Genomic DNA, 14,556 nt, shown 5'->3' with positions numbered 1-14,556 from the left:
AGAGCCATTTGAACCATTTTTTTTAGAGCCATGCCAGATTGTTACAACGCTCGCTGTAAAGGAAGAAGTGCAGTTGTCTTTAATGTACTAGTATTTCCTTCAAATGGAGGTCGAATCAGTGGAGAATGATAGTTACTCGGAAGATGGCAATCGTAAAGCCACCTTGTGGAAACCTTCGAAGAAGTCCTTTCTAACAACCAATAATACTTAGTAATAGCTGCTGTTCATGAACTTGTTACGGTTGCAGCGTACAATTTTATGGTTGCTAACAGAGGAACGAAGCATTCCGTGTTTTTACTGCCAAACAGTCGTTATACTGTAAGCTTTTTGGCACATAGATCGATAAAATCGTTCATAATTTACTGTAGAAAGCATTGCAGCTCATAGACACTAATTCTACACTGCAGAAAAAGTCTTGTCAAACAGATCTCTCTTACTGTTTCCATGGGCGTAATGGCAAATTTTGTTACACTTGTGCCCTTGTGTATTTCTGGCAGTCATTTTCGTCTTTGACAGTGCAGTCATACAAGACAGAATTCCGTAAAGATTTATCGTTTTCATCTTGCGGTTGAAGCTCACTCTTGTGGTCGAGTTCGCTTACAAATAAATTTGCTTTAAGGTAGATTCCGCCTTGTGCCAACACATTTACTTCTTTTGACCCAGGCATGTTTCGCTGAAGTTACAGCATGATCGATGAGTTTTTCATTTTCTTTCGGTGAAGTTGCTGCAACAAGAAAGCATGTGGTAACAAGAAAGAAAATAAAAAAGACACTAATGATTTTGTAACTTCAGCGAAACATGTCTGGGCAAAAAAAAGAAAAAAAAAATTTCTCAAGGCGAAACCTACCCGTTTTAATGATTCGAATTTTTAAGTATCCCAGTGAAACAAAAGTTTCTAGAGCCCCAATGATTCATCAAAAATACATTTTACGTTAAAAGGAGAAGATTTTCGAACCTAAATGAGTAATAACTTCTACTATGAATATTTCAGCATAAATCTCTTCGATCCCTCTTAACTAAAATACGTAAAACTTATTTTTTCAGGTAGTCATCGTTATTTTCAGAAAATTGAATTATGTGACTCGATTGTCGGACTAACATACTGCTTCGCGCCAGATTGTATCATTTACTGCCACATTTTAATATCTGCTGTGTAGGAACTGTGTTTGCTTTAATTTGCTATTCGCTAATATATTAGAAGTACTGCTTTAGTATCACTTACCATATCCACATCTTGTTAGAGTCGGTACGTGTCTGCATTTCACTTTGCGATGCTACGTAATTGTACATCCCGCTAGCGGCTTGGTAGGAACATGGCGGCCGCTGGAGAATTAGTCACTCAATATTATATAGGCTCTTTATCCCAAAAAAAGTATCAAAGTTTGTTGGTTTCTCTGACGACACTGCCTTCTTGGCATCGGCTGAGTTCACGCCTGGTATACTGTCCATCTCCTTGGTGATGCATGTTGCAAGTGGCAATTCATTAAACAAACTTTATCTAGATACGTGCAATTCATGTTGTATAGAAATATTACTTAGGTAAAGGGGGGACATAAAGGCCACCCCAAGGTTTGCCGATTTTTTTAGTTAAGTTGCAACCGATCTAGGATCTCCAAAATCTCAGGGTGTCCATTGAGACTAGCTTCTCACCCGCATGATTTTTTTCATTCTCGCTGGTGAAAAGGAAAGTACCTGAATAATCAACAATCTGAGAAATACCCGAGTGGTTATTGTGCTCAACGAGCTTGAGCATCATGGTCACATAGATAAAAAGAGCTACATAAAGTGTGAATATTCGTTTTAACTTTAAAAAATTGTATTTAGAGGAAATATAACTTATTTACAGTACAAACTTGGTGTTGAGAGGATAAAATGGATTACATAATATAATTATAATTTATTTTTTCAAGAAAAAGTCATTATTATTAGAAAAAATGAAATAATGCAAAACTTTTAGGGCCAGTTTTCGCACAAGTAGTCACTTTTGTCCTCACAACTAGCCGCGGACTGTCAACGGCGTTTGACCACAACCTCAGTATTGGGAAGCAGCAATCCACCGCTTTCCAACATTTCTGGTCTCCTTATTAAAATTACGTGTAAGTTTATTTCTATCGATCACCTCAAATACTTCGCTTCACAGATCCTTAACTATCATACCGAGAAATATTATCTGTAATAAAAGGATATGGTAGTAAATTTCCTTTTCTTGTTTTGAGGTAAAAATGACTGAAACCCTCCAGATACCTTCTGGTTCTCAGTATTTAATATTTGTTCAGGTAGATAATAGTAACAACATAAGAAAGAGTTTTAATTCTGGGCAGGCATATTGGCCACCGGCTGGCCGTTGTGCCCACTTGGACGCCATTTTACAATAGTTGGTTGTAGTTGGCCATTGTCTCTGATAAAGCAATCTTCGGCGTGAGGATTTTTCGGCAAGTAGCCACTCTAAACCCTCGATTATGTTAGAAAAACCTAAGTTGATGTGTAAATTCGTAATAATTACATGAAGTGAGAACTTAGATTAGAGGGCCTCAAAACTATACAAAACGTGACTGCGAGATAACACAACGTTCTGGCTCCTTCAAATGACTATGCCTATCTGGTGTGTTTCGAGTGACATCTTTATGCAGTTTCTGTAAGACAACAACACTGTACGGACTCAGTGACTGCTATGAGCCGACTGGCCGTGGTGCCCGCCCTTCCCCTACTTACAACTGTTATGAAACCCAGTATGTTTCATTGTACTATGCAGGCCTGTGAGGCCGGTGTTCATATCCTTGGTGAGGCTTATATTATGGACATTTGTTGCGGCAAAACGCATGTTCCTGTGGCCCACGTTCCTTCCCAAACTCCTGGACTATAGTTTATGAAGACGTAGTTAGCTAATTTTCTAACGTAAATTTGTTTAGTTAACTGAAACAAGCGAGCTGTTTATTAGTAACAGCGCAACGTCTATATCACCTCTGTGAATCTCTTCCGCAGTAGGGTTTGAAAGGTTCAAGAGTGACAAATGCCCCAGAGCGCGGTCTAATGTCACCCCCCTCCGCCCCCCCCCCACACACACACGCACACACACACACACACACACACACACACACACACACACACAAAACAAGATAACACGTCACCGAAGATAGAAATGTTTTTCCTGAATGAATTGTGAACATGTAACCATATTTAATTGTGGATTACGTTAAGCACTCTCTAAACTGACTCGTTCCACGCCGTTTCGATATGTTGTACAAGAGGACCTGTGACCATGCCACGGAACTAAACTCATGAGGTTGTAGGAATATTGCCTGAATTTGCACCTTCATTTTCGAGTACCTACGCGAATGTAGCTCACTGAAAATGAAGATATCACATTCAGTCGAACTCCAGCATGACTCCTAGTTTGACTTAGCATCAAATGGAGCTTCCACAGCCTAAAGGCAGCCGAAATTTGAACTTTGAGGCCCTAATTAAGCTCGTCCTTCCCCCGACTTCCAACATTTCAGTTTCATCCCATCGGAAAATACAGCTTGCTAACCATTTGATTGTTTACAGTCTGCACCACGCGTAACAAACGCTCTGTACAACAGCCTCGCTTTTCTCCACATTACTAGCAATTGCAACGTCACAGGCATTCCAAACGCGTTCTTCACTTCTAACTGTGTATAAGCAGTTACATTCGTTAACTTTTTACCGAAGCCTCGCGATGTTGGGAAAAATGTTTCTCTTTAACCTATTATGCACAGTGTATTAAATTAGGACGAAGGATACTTAGAATACTCGGTATCGTTAGCCCAACTATACTTGCATCGGGCCTAGCATATCAAAGATTGCCTCTGGTTTTAACAAAACGCCCTCATCTGCAGGACAAACCAGTAGGCATAGTTCAGATGCGATTACCGTTCTAACATCTGGGTATGGACACGTGATCTACATCTACATCTACATTTATGTTCCGCAAGCCACCCAATGGTGTGTGGCGGAGGGCACTTTACGTGCCACTGTCATTACCTCCCTTTCCTGTTCCAGTCGCGTATGGTTCGCGGGAAGAACGACTGCCGGAAAGCCTCCGTGCGCGCTCGAATCTCTCTAATTTTACATTTGTGATCTCCTAGTGAGGTATAAGTAGGGGGAAGCAATATATTCGAGATCTCAGCCAGAAACGCACCCTCTCGAAACCTGGACAGCAAGCCACTTGAGTTTGCTAAACATCTCCGTAACGCTATCACGCTTACCAAATAACCCTGTGACGAAATGCGCCGCTCTTCTTTGGATCTTCTCTATCTCCTCCGTCAACCCGACCTGGTATGGACCCCACACTGATGTTCAATACTCAAGCACAGGTCGAACGAGTGTTTTGTAAGCCACCTCCTTTGTTGATGGACTACATTTTCTAAGGACTCTCCCAGTGAATCTCAACCTGGCACCAGCCTTACCAACAATTAATTTTATATGATCATTCCACTTTAAATCGTTCCGCACGCATACTCCCAGATATTTTACAGAAGTAACTGCTACCAGTGTTTGTTCCGCTATCATATAATCATACAATAAAGGATCCTTCTTTCTATGTATTCGCAATACATTACATTTGTCTATGTTAAGAGTCAGTTGCCACTCCCTGCACCAAGTGTCTATCCGCTGCAGATCTTCCTGGATTTCGCTGCAATTTTCTAATGATAAGCGGAGAAGCATAATTTTGACAGAGCTATGATGATTCTGCCAGATCTGGTCTGCATGAGTAGTAGTGGGATGAAAGTTGTCCACAAAAGAAAAATAGAATGAAAATCCTGAATGTTAAAAGCGATCAAAACACTGAGGAAATGAACGAGTGTTCAGATGGAAACCTCGTTACGACTCTTGCCTTATCTCTGGCTGGGTGGAGTACTACTTCCCTGATGTTGATGGATAATAAGAGCACACTTTCGTCTGTGAAGTGTAAATCTGCCAGCTACTAGCCTCAGCACTAGCTCCCGTTTAAGAGAGCTTGAGTGCCACTTCACAGCTCACTACAGATACTCCTCATGCGGAAAGTGGGACATTCGCGAAGTTATTTGTGTCAAAGGGTATTTTTTTACATTAAAAGTGTAAGAACATTTGACAAAACACCATCTTTTTCTTTGGCGAAAGCGTTAGAATATGCGGCCAAGGATGTGAAATCAGAGGGCTCCATAACGAAGCTATCCTAGTCCAGACTTCGACATTCCTCATAAACTGCGAATATTGCTCTGTAATTAAAGGTCGTCTCACTTTCCATTTTCTTGTGGATGTTACAACCTGTAAGAAGTCCAGTTAATGAAGAGACTGATAAAAATTAGATCTAATAAAACTAAATGTGATTATCAGTGATAATAAAAGGCTTTTAAGAGGCAGTTCTACCGCAAGCAGTGTTCAACGGTTCAAAGATACAGTTACACGAAATCGGGATGTAAGTGCGAACCTGCGTGTGGCAGAGGCAGCGATATGCCGGGAGCTGCATGCTACTTTTCACAAGTTTGTGTTAAATTCTTTGGCTGTAACACAGTGCTGAGACAAGACTTCTCTGTCTTGTAAAGAAACAAATGTTCAAGGCCACCAGGAGGAAACTCTATGCCTTCAGTTCAGCTCGGTAGACAAACTTTTCCAGGCAGGTGAGGTGACTTATTCTACATTCGAAAAGAAGGAAGGAAGATTAAGGTTTTACGTCCTGTCGACGATTGTGTCATTAGAGACGGTATATAATCTCGTATTGGGGAAGGATGGGGGAAGGAAATCGGCCGTGCGCTTTCAAAGGAACCATCCCGACATTGGTCTTACTCGATTTAGGGAAATCAGAGAAAGCCTAAATCCGAATGGCCGGACGGCATTTTAACAGCCATCCTCACGAATACGAGTCCAGTCTCCTAACACTGTGCCACCTCGTTCGCTGTCTGAATTCACTACAAGCGGAGATTAAAGCGCAGATAATTTTCATAAAACTTTGGTAGCTATTCGTGTAGTGAGGACGAAATGACTACGTGTTATTAAAAAGGAAAGTCCGTGCCTCAAGCTCGTGACAGGGCTATTGGACTGACTGTGGGTAGAGAACAGCTTTCTTCGCCACGGCACTAAAAGGGGTAGGCTGACTAGCCTATCGTCCCGGCCGGGTTTATCCCCGGGAAATATCCCTAGTACACATTTAATAGCAGGTTGAGTGGAGGTGGGACTGTCCTAGAGGGACTGGAATGAGGAAAACTTCCTCCCTCTATCCAGGCTTGAACTCAGGACCTATGAAAAATTATCAGGAGGTTTCTGACGAGGGATGAAACGTATGCATTTACTTGATAAATCGTGACCTTTGGATTATTCCTTTTGAAAATGTCTCAAACAATACAAAATTATAATTCTGGTACTGTAAACACTAGCAATAGCTGCAGGGCAGAAGAACTCTTCATACATTCGGTTCAGTAATGATGAATTTTATATCTACCTCTATATCCAAGTTGACTGTTACATTGGCTCCTCACTCAGCTTTTAATCACGATCCCATCCATTCAGTTATGTTATGACAAAAAAGGCTCTGAGCACTATGGGACTTAACTTTTGAGGTCATCAGTCCCCTAGAACTTAGAACTACCTAAACCTAACTAACCTAAGGACACCACACACATCCATGCCCGAGGCAGGATTCGAACCTGCGACCGTAGCGGTCGCGCGGTTCCAGACTGCCGCGCCTAGAACCGCTCGGCCACACTGGCCGGCTATGTTATGACAGCTCAAACAAACGTTAACGTAATCACCTCCAGTCTTCCAACTTATCATTCCAGCTTTCATATGCTGGCCTTGTTGTGGAGGTTATTGCAACGATCTTTCCAACGCTGTCATCGTATTCCTTGACGTCACAACGACTTCCTAGGCCATTTGGAAACAGATGATTGGATACTTGCCTCATTGGTGCTTCTGGGGACGTCTCTCCATCTTCACATTCGACATACACCTAAATCTGCATTCGGCAAGCCTCACGGTGTGTTGCGGAATTCCCAAAAACTATTTCTCTCTTCCGTTAGCAGATTTTGTGCTGGAAGAAAGATCCTCGATACCCTACTATGTGTGCCATCGTTCCTCTAATTTTCCCTCGCGTGTTCCAACGCGGCAATGAAATTTATTGTCACGCCGAGACCGTTGCCACAGTGTCAGCAACACAGATCAGAACCTCATTGTCCACCAAATAACTCAACTGTGACATCTGTTCCTACTGAGACCACTATCACTACACTTTTACTCTCATTAGTTCATTCATTACAGCCAGTGAATATATTTAAATTACTTAATGCGGTTTTTAGCTGCAGGAGCCGTCCTGAACTGCTCCGGTAGGTAGCTATTGTCTACGGGATTACTTGGTCGCAGCTCAGCATGTCAGGAGAATTTCTATTGTAGCAGTCGATACAAAAGTTAGCTATTTTCCCTGTAAATCTCTTTCTTAATATCTCTTTTGAACACAAGGGAACACTACGTATCTGTGTATGAAGGAAAAAGTAAACCTGCGTCTCTAGTACAGTTCTGTGTGATCAACCGTGCACGGAACAATGCGGCTTATGTACAGTGTCAGTCTGTCAATATGCCTCGAAAGGTTATTTTAAGCTTATCATGAGATACGAAACAATGAAGAGCTGCCTCTTAGTGGTCGCCCCCGATCAACATCAGCTGCTGGTTACTACCTGCGTATTACGGCTCGGTTCGTACGTTGCACGAGGAGAATGCAGCAGACCTGCGCACCACCTTTTTCGAAGCAGCCGTGAAGATTGTGTCGACACGCAGTGTGCAGTCACATCCCCACCATCAATTTCGTGTCTACGCGTCCGTTACGTACAGTATCCCTCAGCACTTTCGGAGTAAAAAAAGGTTGGCAAGGAAACACCTGAAACTGAACCTTGATCAATGGCGTTCGATTCTCTTCACCTACGAGTGTAGGATTTATCTGACACTTCATAAGCGTCATAGGACAGTGTACAATCCGGCAAGTACCACTTCGCGTCGCAGGGGTTCAGCAGGGAGGCGGGTCAGACATATGTCGGACCGATCTGATGCATGAATGTTTGGCCTCCTTTCATCGCTCATCGCTATCGAGGGAATTTGAGGACTGTGCAGTATCGGTACAGGATTCACCAACCTATTCAGCAGTCTTGCAATAAATTTTTCGGCCAAGGCTTCTTCGTTCATAACGATATTACAGAGACACAAGGCGCCCAACTTGTCAACACTTTTCACCAGGAGTCTGTAATCAACCGAATGGAATGGCCTGCGGTATCTGCTGACATGATCCCGATTGGGCATGCTTGGAAACAGCTGGAACTCATAGTGCGTCGTCGCAAGAACTCTCCTCACACATTCCATGACTTTGGGAGGGGCACAGACGAAGAACTGGACAGGTTCGAGCATTAACATCTCGACCAACTTGTGAAAAGTATGCCAAGGACAATCAGAGCACGTTAAAGTACTCAGTATAGAGTATTTCCTAGTAGAAGATATTGATTTCAAAGCTTTGTAAAGTTGCGAACTTCCGAACCGATATCTTTTATTTTGGTTATCGGTATGTTCTTATTTCACAATTGAGCTACTTTTTAAATTCGTAAGTCTTACTGTTTCATTCGACACTCTACTTGAATCTAACTTCACACACGTTCGCCCATTTGTGGGTGGTACAAAACTTGTTTTGAGTGGTTTATTACTATCTGTGACATGAAACCACTCGCACTTACGCGGCAGAGAACTTCGTGAACTGTTTGTATTTCCTTCGGTGATGGCCGACATAATCCGCAACTGGCAGGAAAGACGAGATTCTATCTGGTGATTGAATCACTCTCTGAACTTCTTTTATAAGTCCGGCTTCAATACAGTCGGAGATGCGTCAACTCGACCCATTCTTCAATGCTGTTTTCGGGTCCAGCCTCCTCTGTGTACACAGATATTCTAGTCTCTAGAAATACAATGCCACTCACCGACTGTATTCACTAGAACATTTTATATTGTAATTTACGAGACGTCATCGCTGCGTAAATAAGTGAATGCATTAACGACTCGTCATGCAAGGCTTCAACAGTGTATGTGTTAACTGAAGGACAGATGTAGTGTATGGAGATAAAGTTCGCATTCAAATGTCAGAAAACGGAAGATCTTTTTTATGAAGGCTGATTAGATTCTTCGCCAATAACCTCGAAGGTTAAAGCGCTGAACACAACATATAAACAAAAATAAGATTTAAATCTCTCCTCGTACTCACGGAGTACAAAACACACGCAAAAATCACCCTCGAAATCTGCCACTTCTGTCAGGAATGTTAGTGCTCCGTGTATGATGTCTGATGTGTGCTTTTACGAATGTGTTTGCCCTGCTATTTTGTCATAGATTTATCGACAGTTATTCTGCGTCGTTTTTATCTGTGTTAAATGTTAATGTTTTACGACCTTCTATACATCTATGTTATTCATTTTGTTCAATTCTTTCCTTTCGATTTTGTACCTTATCATTGTTTCAATAAATTTTAACCACACTCGTTTCTATTTTATGTGAAGGCGCTAATGACTCGCGATTGACTTTTATTGCAACAGTTACTGTTATAACACTTCTGAATCGTATAGGCAATAGTATTCCGTAGGAGAATGATGCATGGTGCGACTGGTTTATTTTGACGAGTGCTTGTAGGGTGGATCTCCAACGTGTTGCAATGCGCATTTTACTTGATTTTACACTTTGGTCTAGTATGGTCGAGCGACCTACGTCGTTCACCGACGCATTTCACTGATCGACCATGCAGCCATCAACAGGCCACTGAGGTCAAAATGAATGATACAGTGCATTCTGGAGAAGAGACTAAAGCGTTGTAACTTAGATTTGGACTGTGAGTTCAGAAAATTCCTGAACGTTGTCGGAACACCGAGTTCATAAATCTCCAACAGTTCGTACCTAATGGCTCAAATACATGATCTGATATTCTGAACCACAAACACTGTCATATTTTCCTGTTTTAAAATACTAAATACGATTCGTTGAGACGATAAGATTCATTCAGAAGTGATTTAGTAAGAGAATATTCCTTACATAACATTTATAGAAGTTCATTTTCAAAACTTTTTCAGGCAATCTCTGACATTTTAAAGTCTCAGAAGACGATGCACAAATTTTTAATTCTAAACCAGAGCATGACACTGACTAATAACCTCGTCACTACTGTCTTCAAACTGAACTAAAGTCACATGCAGAAACAGTTGCCGGCCGAAGTGGCCGTGCGGTTAAAGGCGCTGCAGTCTGGAACCGCAAGACCGCTACGGTCGCAGGTTCGAATCCTGCCTCGGGCATGGATGTTTGTGATGTCCTTAGGTTAGTTAGGTTTAACTAGTTCTAAGTTCTAGGGGACTAATGACCTCAGCAGTTGAGTCCCATAGTGCTCAGAGCCATTTGAACCATTCAGAAACAGTTATATTTCAATCCTTTAGAGTCCTTTTGTTTTAATGGCAGCATATTTCGTCTTCTGGCCCATTTTGTGTCGTGCTTTATTATAGGAAATGTCTTCTTAAGTGGTCATATACAAATATTTTAATTGTTTTCTTGATGCACACCTGTAAAACCTTCGGTAAACAATTATTTTAGGCCTTCATCACTTGTTTTAGCGTCCACAGTTACAACATGTATTATATCTTGTTAAGGCTAATGAATACACATACTTAAGACGTGAGGTACCTTTCAATTTTGCTGGACGTACAACAGCGCTAGAGACGACATAGGAGACTTCTACACTTAGAGCTTCTGAACAAATATACTTCATGTCAGCTTTCTCTACGTTCATTTCTTTCTTCGCTACGGTCTATCAATGTGACTTGTGATTAGGAAGCGTCCTCTTAACCATTTGTGCGGAATTCTTTTTTTCACTATTAATGCATTATAAATATATTTAACAAGCGACTATCGTTCGTAAATTCTGTCAGAGGGTGTTGTTTCAGGTAATCAGTAACATTACAGATTACATTTGCCTCATTTCTTAGTATACCGTACTTAAAACGAATATTAGGTACACCAGCGGAAAGAACCAAATTGAAATTCGCTGCTGTATACAACCGTCCTGAAATCTGCTCTGACGCTGTTCATGGTCTGACGGAACAAATATTTCATTCTTCTTTTTTAATTTCCCGTGTCTACAGATTACCGTACATGCAAATAGATGCTATATTGTTGAATCATTCTTAAACTGACGCTATCTAACGAAATTTCTTAAGGAACCTGTACGTAAAAGCTACAGAGAATGTGTAACATTTCACCCTTTCTCTCTTCCTTTTCACTTTACTTCAGAAAAAAAGTACAGCTTGCCTTACAAGCGAAATGTACACAGTTATTATTTACATTATTATTTTGGTAGCAAAAACAAGAAAGGATCACGACTTGAAGGTACATAGTCCCATATGAGCTCAGCCTATGAGTTCCAACTCTTTGTGATGTGTTATACTTTTTGGACAACGATATTTGCATGGAAACATTATTTTTGTCCACAGTCGGCTGCGCTTTACATAAATATACATTTACAGTCAACAGACGAAGATACAAACTGAAAAATTCATTTGAGCATGTTTAGGCCTCTTTACACTTCATTGTCCCGACCAACACACTTACTCTGCATCAGTTAGCGCCACATAATCCCTTCTTTTACTTCCCGCTTGAGATAATTCGGTGAAAAACTGGTTAATAAATATCATTACATTTTGCAAACACCTACTGTATTACTTAATAAAGTTAATTTTCAGCTAATGTGTTACTGTTTGTTTACGTTCAACTTGCATTTAAATAGAAGGCATGTTAAACGTGAAGATATTGGAGCTTACTGCTCCAAGCTGACCGCATATTACCGCAAATCGACAAAACATGCTCCTGCTTCCTTTCTTCTTGTTTTGTTCTTACTTTAGTTTCAGTGCTGATTGCTCTCCTGTTGCAGGCATTGGATTTGGACTGATCTACCTGCCAGCGGTAGTATGCGTCGGATACTACTTTGAGACCAAACGGTCTCTGGCTACTGGAATTGCAGTGTGCGGCTCTGGTTTCGGCACATTTGCATTTGCGCCAGTTGCTACGATACTGCTAGAAACCTTCGGCTGGAAAGGTTCTAACCTCGTACTCGCTGGAGTTATTCTTAATTGTGCCGTAAGTTGGATTTATTCTACTGCAACATTATACCCGATTTGCGTTGAAGATTTGCACGTTCCGTTCAGTTGACTCAGTAATTAATTACTACATTAATTAAGAAAATGAAACTGAATGCATAACTAAATTAACTATCATTTCACTCAAATTAATGAATATATATGGCGCATTAAATGGCTCTGCTTAAATATTATCTTCTGAATTATTTGCAACGTTATAATTTTGTTTCTGTTTTAAGTTTTTCTTCCAGCCATTACTTGAGGTCTTTCACTGATCTAGACAGTGCACATAAGTAATAACAATACGGCATTAGAGCCGCTTATCTAATACCGAATAGTTGCTCATTTCGGCTTCAGCACTGCAGTCATCCGACATCATAGCATTGTAACACAATACTGACACTGATCTTGTGGTGTAGCCTTCAATATTCGTGCAGAAGTTGATGTGTCGAGTGACTACTTCAGTTAGTCCACGAAACCGAACAAATGTTGAATGGTATTGAGGTTTAATCGGTTTGGTGTGCAAATGAGCTGTTAAAATCAGAGCTGCATTCGCCAAACTGTTCATACACAAAATAGATGCAATGGTTAGGTACGTTGCCATCTTGAAAAAGAAATGACGTGAAAAAACGTGTAACGTTACCGAATGCATTCATCCCCCAAAAAGGCGGCGATACTGTAAAGGAACCTTGGCTGGCCTGACGCCACCAAACGTCTTAATCATCGCCTGCAAACACGCCCCACGCCTTAAAAACGCTCCCATTCGCCAGAAATTTGGATACAGGCACGTTCAGTGGACCATTTGATACTCGCGGAGTGGTATGGAAAACGTCAGTCATCTAATCAGTTGACCTGTTTCGATCAGCCACCCAGTAGGCCTGTTCTTCCCAGATAAGTCCATTCTACAGGTAAATCAGAAAACATAAATATTAAATTCAGCATTTAAAAATCTATTCACACGTGAAGATACTTCCATAGTAATGTTCGACTGTTGCACAGACCCACAAATGAGATGCATTGACACAATTATTGAAAAACGGTTAAGACTACTCAAAGGAAAAGAAATGCATCAAGCCCTGACGAAATTACAATTGAGTTTTACAGCGAAGACATAAGGAACCAGTTTCTTTCCTCGCTCACACTTAGCGATAATCTCTTGCACAGGTCGCTGCTGTTTACAAAAAGAGTAACAGAACAGATGCACAGAATTACAGACCAATATGGCTGTCACCCGTCTGTTGCAAGATCCTAGATCCTATTCTAAGCTTTTCTGGGGGGAAAGAAGCTTCTCTGAAAGAATCGCTACGGAAAGACCACTTGCATCAAACACAGATTGCTTTATTCGTATACAATACTGTGAAAACAAAAGATACAGGTAAATATGTAGATTGTCTCTTGCAGGATTTCCGAAAGACCTTTGACACTATACGGCGTGGTCGACTAATGACAGAGATACTCCGTCCCCACAGGCTTTGCAGGCCCCAGGGTACCGACCTACCGCCATGTCACCCTCAGCCCATAGGTGTCACTGCATCCAGATTTGGAGAGGTATGTGGTTAGCATACCGCTCTCACGGCCGTTGCTCACGAGGCCTGAGTGCACACCACTTGCCAACAGCGCTCGGCAGACGAGGACGGTTACCTATCCAAGTACTAGTCAAGTCCGACAACGTTTAACTACGGTGATCTAACGGGAACTGGCGTTATCACTGCGGAAAGGCCGTTGGTTAATGACAAAGATACTATCATATGAATATCCTACTCTCTCGATAAATTTTTGACTAACAAAACCCCTTACGTCATACTGGATGACGAATGTCCAACAGAAGCAAAATTAAGACCTTGATAACGAGAACCTATTTTTCACGCTGGCGCTTCTACAGCAACATTTCAAGTTCGTCACTATGTTTCCTTTCATTCACAGATTTCTTCCGTTCTCTCTCTTCATTTTCCTTCTTTCACCAATATCTTTCCATTATCTCCTTTTCTCTCAGCTTCCTGTGCCCCCCAGGTACACTGTCTAATAACTACGTCCAACATTTTCAACAACCCCTGTGGATTCTGTCTCGAAGTGGCACTTTTGCACTGTAAAATCATGCCTGTAACGCTTATTCCTGTAAAGAATACTGAATGAACATTTCTTTTATCCCTTTCGGTGCATGATTAATACAACATGCGGTGAATGTACAGAGATTACGAAAAATAATCCCATCTCCGAAAGGTGTACAATACTTTGACTATTGTCGCGTGGAGTGGTATCCTGAGGCTCATGCATAATTATACTCTTATCCAGTCAGTATTTGTGCCATAAATTAGCACTGTCCTTAGATAATTGTTGTAATACTGTTCATTAATGATCAAGCAAATAGTAGCGTCTGGTCTCGTACCTTCCCGGTGAAATGTAAAGGAAAAAATTAAAAAAT

General features: G+C 41.3%; 1 protein-coding gene across 2 annotated transcripts in view; it reads left to right on the top strand.

Moving 5' to 3' along the window:
• LOC126249043 (monocarboxylate transporter 3) overlaps positions 1–14,556 on the top strand; it is a 425,057-nt gene that overhangs the window by 336,946 nt on the left and 73,555 nt on the right. For both annotated transcript variants that reach the window (XM_049950669.1, XM_049950670.1), the window contains exon 4: positions 11,930–12,135. In XM_049950669.1, coding sequence (XP_049806626.1) covers positions 11,930–12,135 — 206 coding nt within the window. The remainder of the gene's footprint in view (positions 1–11,929; positions 12,136–14,556) is intronic.

The sequence above is a fragment of the Schistocerca nitens genome, chromosome 3, assembly GCF_023898315.1.
Source record: "Schistocerca nitens isolate TAMUIC-IGC-003100 chromosome 3, iqSchNite1.1, whole genome shotgun sequence".
Classification (NCBI taxonomy): Eukaryota; Metazoa; Arthropoda; class Insecta; order Orthoptera; family Acrididae; genus Schistocerca; species Schistocerca nitens.
Note: the sequence above shows the minus strand (reverse complement) of the source record. Positions and strands in the feature narration are given on the sequence as shown.